The following is a 9,171-nucleotide window of genomic DNA, read 5'->3' on the forward strand; positions in this document are numbered from 1 at the left end:
CCAGCCATTTTCCCTGGTATTTTCTCCTTCCTTCCCCGATTTGATCCTGCCTGTTCCCAGCCCTATCCATTTGTAGTTCACCTGGGAAATCTACTCTATTTCCCCTTCCCTGGAGGAGATCCTTACATCTTCCATTCAAGTCTTCCTTGTTGCTTAGTCCCTCTGGTTGACCTCATTTCTTAACCAGTTTCTTTAGAAACCAAAGGGGAAAACCTACAAGCCTCCTCAACCCCACCTTCTGGCATGTCCAAAGAACTCCGTTCTCCTCCCGGCAATAGCTGAGTATTTTCTGGCGATAGTCATAGAGAAGACGCGTGCTCCAGTGTCCGTGTCCTTGAGAGCAGTAGTCTTCAAACTAGGTGTGCATCATAGTCAGTGGGCAGCAGGATAAGCTCCCCTCCCAGGAAGTCTGATCTCAGGGACCCATGGCAGGGCTGGTGACAGGCCAGGTTATTTCAAAGCGTGCTCCCTTCCACGGGCTCCCATCTCCCAGTGGCCTCTCTGATTGTGAGCCTGTTGTGCTGCCAGAGCTCTCGTAGCGCAGTCCCATTCTTGAAGTGCCACCTCTGAACGGTTTACATTAAGGGAGGATGCTGTAGCCACATTTCACATCCAAGCTAAACATCGCTTCTCCTCTGCGAGCCATCCTAGCCTGTTGTGGCAGCGCAGTGACGGAAATAAAACATAACCTCTGCGTCTAGTGGAATTTGTTCTGTAGGTGGAGAGAGAAGGCCCAGGAAGTATCAAGGGTGTGCAGAATGGTTCAATTATTTACTTCCAGATAATCCCCCCAAAGATGAGTATAGTGAAGACAGCTGAGACAGAAGTTAAGACTGAAGGATGGTGAGATCCAGATTGATAGTCATTCTAAACATTCTGCAAGGCTCTACACACATGAAACTTATGGTGGAAATTGGGGGTGGGCGGGCGTTGTTCTCTAAAGGAACCGAGTTTGGGAGTGAGATACTGGGCTGCATTCTCCTGGGTGCCCCTCCCTGCCCCCCTAGGGCACATCCCTTGGGTTCTTCTTCTTTTAAGTTCCACCACCTTCCTCTTTCCTCACCGATCATCATTGTGGAAACCAATGTCTCCTGAGCAGCAGGTATTGTTTAAATTGGTTATCAGCCATCTTCGAATGAGTCATACGAATAACGAACTGACAACCCGTCCTCTCGGCCAGCACCACCCAGTCCACCCCTCCACCCCCATGGGACAGCGTGTGCACCCTGGGCTCTGACATCACCTGTTTTTCATCAGCCACTACTGCTGGCACAGTTGTGGAGTACCTGATGATGGTTATCTTCAAAATGGAAGTAATTCAGTAGATTTAACATCAGAGAACCTTCTAGGCAAGCCAAATTCAGGTCCCTTCTGGAGAGAAGAGAACCAAGCTTTTAGTTTAGTTCATGTTAGCAACAGCACATGGGCCAGTTAATTCATATCGGGTAATAGGGTTGAGGTGACAAGTTGAGGTTCTTGCGTTTCCATGTGGTGGCTGTGATGTGGGTGGAAGTAGTGAAACCCAGAAGGCCTGTGAGAGGAGAAAGGGATGCTGAGGGGCAGGAAGGATAAGGTGAGGAGTGCAGAGGGAGGCGGAGATGGAGTAAGGGAGGAAAGCTATCACAGACAAACGATGTTTGAAAATACTTAACGAAGCTAGTGCTCTGTATGCTAATTAAAATATAAAACAAAAATACTTTCAGTTGAATCATTGCAACAGACCTGAAAGATAAGTTACACAGAATAGTCAGGGAAACTGAGGAAGGGTGGACATGCTGCCTCGGAGCAGAGAGGAGGAGGGAGGGCTTTGTGGAAGAGGCGTCCGCAAGCTCCGACCAGTGGATGGATGGGAATATGTCTAGCAATCGTGGGGAAGGAGCTTCAGGCAGAAAGAAGGGGCAGAAGGGACTGTAGAATGGCGGGAGCCACACACAAGGCCTGCTGTGCAGTTGAGTGTTGAGTTCAGACTCCCTCACAACAGCGGGGCATTGTTGACTCTGGATTGCCTCATAGAGTTCCCTGCTAAAAACTCTTTCAAGGCTATCTCTTCAGGTACTCAGAAGGAAAGAAAAAAAGATAATTGGGTAATAAAGATGTCTCAAGGCTAGTAACCTAATTGGAACTGGAAAAAGATTAGCATTTGATTCTCAGACTCACTCTTGAGGCTGCCAAGGACAAAGCTGCCAAGAGTCAGATAGGATCTCTAACTAGTTTTGACTGGTCAGCATGTGTAACTATAGCGGGTTAAGTAAATTTAATTTTGCACATGAGATGGGATGCTTATCCCATATTCCGTTTCTGGAGATCCACGGCATTTGTATCAGGCTAAAAACATCTTTTTTTTTTTTTTTCAGTACTTGGCAGTATTAACGCTCAGTTCTCTTCCGAAAGCTGACCTAACTACTCCAGAATGTGGGAAGACTATAGTGTCACACCTGGGCACCACTTGATTTTGCATTGTTTCCAGAGAGTGCACAGTTCAGTGAAACTGTTACCAGTTATGACCCTGGACAGGTTACTGTGTGTCTTCTTGGTAAAGTCTCACATCTACCTCACAGAGTTGTGCTGTCTGAGATAACATTTATAAAATAATTAAGCCAGTGCTTGCTACTTGGGATGCAGACAAGGGATTTTAGCCACTGTGTTTTTTAGTGTCAACAAAATCCATGCTTTCAAAGAATCTGAACTTTTAGAGGCCATAATAGGAAGGCGACAGTGAATTCTGCAGACTTCTAGGACCCCTCAGGCTTCTCTTTTGGTTGAGAGGAGTCCTGAGTACTTGGTCTTCTGATGTGGCACTGAGACACAGGCAGTTCTAGGCCTAATGGGACGTTGGGTCATCAGGCTGGGACAAACAGCTAAGGTGACCGCCAGTGCTGAGGGAGAGACTCATGCCTGGGAGCCTAGACTTTTTTTCCCTCAGCATCATCAATTCAGGGGTCCCAACTGTGCTGGAGTGGGGGAAGGGGAGAGAGCAGCAAACACTCCCCAAATCATAAGCCTGGCTTCTGGTCAGCGAATAGCAAGTGTTAAGGCCAGTGGCCCGTCTTACGCACTCCTGCACATTAAGCAGCAAGAAATGCTGTTAAGAATGCTAGATTTAAGTCCAGCTCCCCACGTGGCTCGCTTTAATCCCTGCAAACACTTTCTCTCAACTGCTTCTTGTCTAGAAGGGGAAGGGAAAAAGATGCAAAGTTCTACACTGTCATCCTGTTCTCTCTGAGGTAACTGCCTGAATCCCCCATCTAAATACCTCAGGAAGAAAGCAAGAAGAACATCTTGACATCTTCATCTATAGTCAAATACCTAGAGTTAGGGTCCAGAGAAGGACTGCCTATAGATGTAGCTAATGCCATACCATATTCTAGGTGTTTTTGTGAGAGACAGAGAGAAGCACGTGACCTCATGTCCAGTGAGTTGCCTGGCCTCTCTGGACTAAGGAACAACCTGTCTCTAGGAATTGGTGGGAAAGCAAGCCCCCAGAGAGGGCTGCAGGCTGCTTGCGAGCGTGCAATCCCGGTGCAGGGCGGGTTCCAGATAATTGCAGGTCTCAGGTGTGCTGGGAGGCAGGGGGCCAGAGGTCGATGCGGAAAGCAGCCAGGAGTGTAGTTATCTCCTAATTATTGCTTGCACTGGAATGTTTTATTCCATTTAGAAAATGGTCTGATTGTTTTGACTTTTTTTTTTTTCTCTCTCTCATGCTGTAGGAAAACAGCCAGGTGGGGCAGATCCAAGCTGTGTGGGTGGTGTTCTGTAATTGCTGGGCCGGACTTTCTTTTGCCAATTAGATGGCTTCCTTAGACCCGCCCTTTTCTAACCTGATTACAGCATGGAGCAACTGCTTTTGTATAACCTCTTTCATACCCAGTGGAGCTCCTTTCAACATGGAGGAGATTCTGTCTTGGCACAGTCAGGCACTTTCAAAAGCACTGACTTCAAAATCGGATACTGACATACCCAAGAAGGAGCATGGCTGTCTTCTCTCTCCAGAGGCGATTTCTGTTAGTGTCTATACCTTGTTGAAGGTCGCTTCATACCTCCCTTCAGGCTGTCTGGATGGGTTTGAATATGTCAAGAAGAATTGCAGCTGGAAAGAGGTGTTTATTGAGACTATACAGTTTCCTGCCTCTTGTATGCCAACTAACTCAAAACAAATTACAGATCTACATAAGAACTAAAATCATGAAAGCCTTAGAAGAAAACATAAGTAAATATTTTTGACTTAGGATTAAACAATGCCTTCTTATATACAACACAAAAAATCATCAGCAACAACAGAAAAATTAAGTTGGATTTTACGAGAACTAAAAACTTTTGTGCAAGCCAGGCAGTGGTGGTGCACGCCTTTAATCCCAGCACTTAGGAGGCAGAGGCAGGCAGATTTCTGAGTCTGAGGCCAGCCTGGTCTGCATAGTGAGTTCCAGGACAGCCAAGACTACACAGAAAAACCAAAAAATAAAAAAAATTAAACAAATCAAAAACCCTTTTGTGCTGTGAAGGAAACCATCACAAAGTGAAAAGATGAGAGAGAGAGAGAGAGAGAGAGAGAGAGAGAGAGAGAGAGAGAGAGAGAGGAAACCACCACAAAGTGAAAAGATGAGAGAGAGAGAGAGAGAGAGAGAGAGAGAGAGAGAGAGAGAGAGAGAGAACTGGAAAGAGAGCCCTCAGTATGGGAACAGATATTTTTAAGTGTTCTATCTGATAAGAAACCTGAATCTAGATGGTTTTTAAAAATCTCTTATACTATATACTAAGGAGACAATTCAAACAGACAAATTAATGTGCACATGGTCTGCCCTGAGATCATATGCACAGAGCATTATACAGATTGAACAGGCTGTACTTAACATACTTAGGCAATATATATATCAACAATTAAGAAGAAGAAGGTTATGAATTTGAGAGAGACCAACGTGGGAAGGGGGAACATAGGAACAGTTGGAGGAAGGGAAAGAGGAAATGATATCATTATATTTTAATTAAAATTTATTTTTAAAAGATCACACGAGAAGCTGCTCAACATTAGGGAAATGCAAATGAAAACCACACTGAGACAGACTCTCCTTCGCACTAGCTGGGACGGCCATAATCAGGAAGGATTGATTGATTACAAACATTGGTGAGGAAGTGGAGGGTTAAAATCCACACACGTGGTTGGTTGGGATGTCCAGTGGTGCAGCCACTTTAGAAAGAGACTTCAGAAAGTCAATCATAGAGTCACCAGACAATGCAGCAATTCCGTTTCTGGTACAGACCTGAAAGAGATCCGAGGGGGGAAACTCGAAGCAGTGTCTGTTCACCCATGCTCTGAAGCAGTGTCTGTTCACCCATGCTCCCGACGGTATTATTCACTGATCCCAAAGGTGGGTGTAACCTGAGTGTCCGTCAGCTGATGAGGGAGGGAGTCAGCAAACTGATATAGACATATAGTGAATATTATTTTCTGACATGTGCTACAGCGTAGACGGACCTTGGGACACTCTGCCGAGTGAAGCAAACCAAGCCCACACGTTATGATTCTGCTTATGTGAAAAGGCGGTTGATGGCCGAGGTGCAGGGTAATGATTTGGTGCTAACGGGTATCAGGTTTCTATTGGGGATGAAGAAACATGATCCAAAATTGCACTGACGTGAGAGTTGCCCAAGTTAGCAATTATGCTAAACATTGTTAAATTGGGCAGTTTAAATACACGAAGCAGGAATGCAAATTATGTCTCAAAGCTATTTTAATAAGAACTTAAGGTTTGATGAGTTACTGCACTCATTCTTGAAGTTCAGCCCAAGGAGGTCCTCTTCTGGTTTTGAAGAAGGAAACAGAATACCTTTTTCAAAATAGATAAATACCTAGTGCCTACAGAGAGAGGTCTTGGTCGGGAGAGATTTGTCCTTAAGCAGTTTCTGTGCAAACGGAGAAGAGGAAGAATAAGTCAGAGATGTTTTGTATCTAGTTTGTATCTAGGTCCACATGTAGGACGTCTCTAGCCTGAAATGCTATCAGTGGTGGAGGAAAGTTGGAAGCTTTAAGACGTGAAGCCCAGCGGAAGGAAGTTAGGTCACTGAGAAGTGTCCTCGAGTGGACACTGAGACCCTAGTCCTCTTGTTTCTCTTTGCTTCCTGATCACTTGAAATCAGCAACTCGCACCGTTCTCCCACATGACAATCTGACTTCATCGTATGTCCAAAAGTAGTGGGCCAACCGTGAACCAAAACCACTAACCTGCAAGTGAAAATAAACTGTTGCTTCAGAGAGATGTTCCTTCATCTCAGATATGATGCCACAGGGATATGAATCCAATTAATGCAGAAAGTAGCAAAAATATCTCCTATCCCTTCTCTCTTTGATTCAAGCCTTCCCAAAGCTCTTCCCACTAGCCAGGAATGTTAACTACACAGAACCAGGGATTGGAGTCAGTGGAGGAAGGACTGTATATTTCCTTACTAAGTAAACTATGACTATTGAAAACAATAATATCTACCTGTCTCATGGGGGTTCTTGTGTAGATCACAAAAATGGGACAACTATATAAACATTTTTACCGATGAAGGCCATTTGGTGTGTGGTTGTTTTGCAGCTCAACCTATATTTTTTTAAAGTGTGAGTGCTGAGAATTTAGTGCAAGGCACTTCTTTTTTTAAAGGGTTCACAGCTAAAAGCATTTAACTTGAATTGTCAGATTGTCTTGAAAAGATGATCCAGGCTCCATTTCACACATGTATGTTTACTTTCCTGCTTGTTATAGGTCCTGTTCTTTTAATCTGTCAGTCTGTAGTTATCTCCTTAGCATCTTAACTTTAATTTCTTTCCTTACCAAAGGAAGTGACATTTTTCTCTGTTCATGGTCAGGGTTTTAAACGCCGGAAGTATTTGATGCTGATTAAAATTCACTGAGCATGGAAGAAGCTGGCTACGGGGCTGGGGGTGGGGAGGTGGGGGTGGGGATAGGGGTAGCCTTAAAATACATGTGGCCAAGCCCTGTGGCTTTTCTATCTGGAGGGAAACTACACAGTGCTGTGTGAGGGTGCACCAGGAGCAGGATGGAGAATTTCATGGATTCAATAAGTTTTCTTTTCTTCCCCACATAGGTCCTTAAAGGTGGACAGGAAGCACCCACAAAACCTAAGGGGCGCCCTAAGAAGAACTCCATTCCCACATCAGAAGAGATTGAAGCTGAAGAGAAGATGAACAGCCAGGCCCAGATCCAGGAGCCGCTGGAATCCTTGAAGGGACAGGAGGAGCCCTGTGATACCCAGGAGCCCAAAGCGTGCCTTGTACCCTTGGGGGTGGCAGAACCGATTCACCAGCCCCAGGAGTTGCCAGAAGCTTCCTCTGAACCCCCGCCATTAAGCTAAAATAAAGTTCTTTGGGGGGAAAAGGGGAGACTGGGAAGAAGGGAAGAGAGAGGCAAGGAGACTCTGGGGGAGAGAGGACCTCTAAAGACTAGTAACGTGGGTAGAGGAGCACTTCCGGTCTCCCTCGTCCCCGCGGCATTTTCATCTGGAGCGTTTGATGAAGACTCGCTTGTGTGGGACTTAACCTTCTTGCAAGGCTGTGTTAGCCACAGATACCCTTCTGTAAGGGAGATAGCCTTCGATCTGATTGCCCAGGCTTGGGTGACAGCTGTAGGGCTGGCTTCAGCAGCCTGTGAGTGGGACAGGCTCCGCTGGGCCGCAGGAAGGGCTGCTCTTCTGCCTCTCTGCTCCCCTCTGGGCAACAGGTCAGCAAAGCAGAGAGAGGTAGGTGGAGGTGCTTGGGAGACCTGCCCAGGATCCTTGCTGACTTGGCGCTTATTTCTGTAGTTTTAAGAGAATTGAAATTTTTTTTGAGGGTGGGGTGGGGGGAAGCTGTTAAAGGCAGACAAAAAAGAAAAAAAAAGAAAAGAAAAAAAGAAAAAAAAGGAGTTGGAGGGAGTTGTGAGTTACGAGGGACATCTCCGAGTCCTACTTGTCCGATTGGAGACACGCGTGCCTTTGTACCTTTATAAGACGGTCAGGTGCCAGCAGACCTGATGATCCTTGGCTACCCTGCTTCATGAAGTTGCCATCCTGGAAGCTGCGAATGCAGATATGTTAAGATAACTTTTATTTTTTAATTAAAAATAAATCTTTCAGGAGGATCGTCTTGTTTGTTTGTTTGTTCATTTGTTCCTTTGTTTAGAGAAGTGTCCTATGGGAAGAGAGGCAGTCAGTTTCCCTGGACTTTTCTTTTCCCGTCTACAAAGCAGAAGGCTGGGGCCATAGCCTAGCCTGAGGACAGGAGTCACGGGAGTGACGTGGTGGTCACCAGGTCCGGGAGCTGAGCAGCTGTGCTGTCTCATGAAGCTACTCCATAGCCAGCGGCTGCACAGATGGGGACTCCAATGTTGAAAGTTGTGGTATTTTAAAAAATGTACTTATTTTATTTTCACGTGTGTGTGTGTGTGTGTGTGTGTGTGTGTGTGTGTGGTGCATGCACATGGCATTGTGTGTGCAGGCCAGAGGACAAGTTCAGTTCTCTCCTTCTCCCTTGTAGATCCTGGTAGTTCAACACAAGTCATCAGACGCACGCGGAGGCATGGGCGTTTACCTGATCAGCCATCTTGCAGGCTGGCCCTTTTGAATAGCTAATTTAGTGATGAGCTTTGTAAGGTCTATCCAAACCTTCAAGCCCAGCCCTCTGTATCGGTTTCTCATTTGTCCCCCAGCTTTTCCTTATTAAGTATCCAACTTGTAAGAAAAGAAGGCTTAAAAACAGACTACCCAGCTGTGCCAAGGCACTGGGGCTGGTGCCCAGCGGAAGTGCTTTCTTACATGCAAGGGGTCTGGCCTCCATAATCCCAGCATCAGAGGAAAAAACCGAAAGGTAGTAGCAATTAGACCAGGGAAGCCCTGGGCACCAAATGTCACAAGGGATGGTTCGTCTGGCCTTCATGCACTTGGGTTGTGAGGCCTGATTTCTCAGGGTCACCTATAAGGTTGCTTCCCTGTGATGCCCTTCAGGACCTACTTAGAGGTTGGTCATCCCTCCCCCCCCCCCCCATTATTGTCACCTCTACCAATTTGTAGGCTTGGAAGCTAGCAGCCAGCTATCAGCAGAGCCCAAGCTAGAGACAGAGCTGATTATTGTCTCTGTGACACAGTCATGCAACACTTCAGAGCCAATCAGAAAAAAATCTTCCCATGTGCAGCCATCAG

The 9,171-nt window shown here is 46.0% G+C and overlaps 1 protein-coding gene across 1 annotated transcript in view; it reads left to right on the forward strand.

Moving 5' to 3' along the window:
* Barx2 (BARX homeobox 2) overlaps positions 1-7,350 on the forward strand; it is a 68,918-nt gene extending 61,568 nt beyond the window's left edge. The window contains exon 4 of the mRNA XM_052186954.1: positions 7,084-7,350. Coding sequence (XP_052042914.1) covers positions 7,084-7,350 — 267 coding nt within the window. The remainder of the gene's footprint in view (positions 1-7,083) is intronic.
* The last annotated feature ends 1,821 nt before the right edge of the window (positions 7,351-9,171 follow it).

Source organism: Apodemus sylvaticus, chromosome 7 (genome assembly GCF_947179515.1).
Source record: "Apodemus sylvaticus chromosome 7, mApoSyl1.1, whole genome shotgun sequence".
Classification (NCBI taxonomy): Eukaryota; Metazoa; Chordata; class Mammalia; order Rodentia; family Muridae; genus Apodemus; species Apodemus sylvaticus.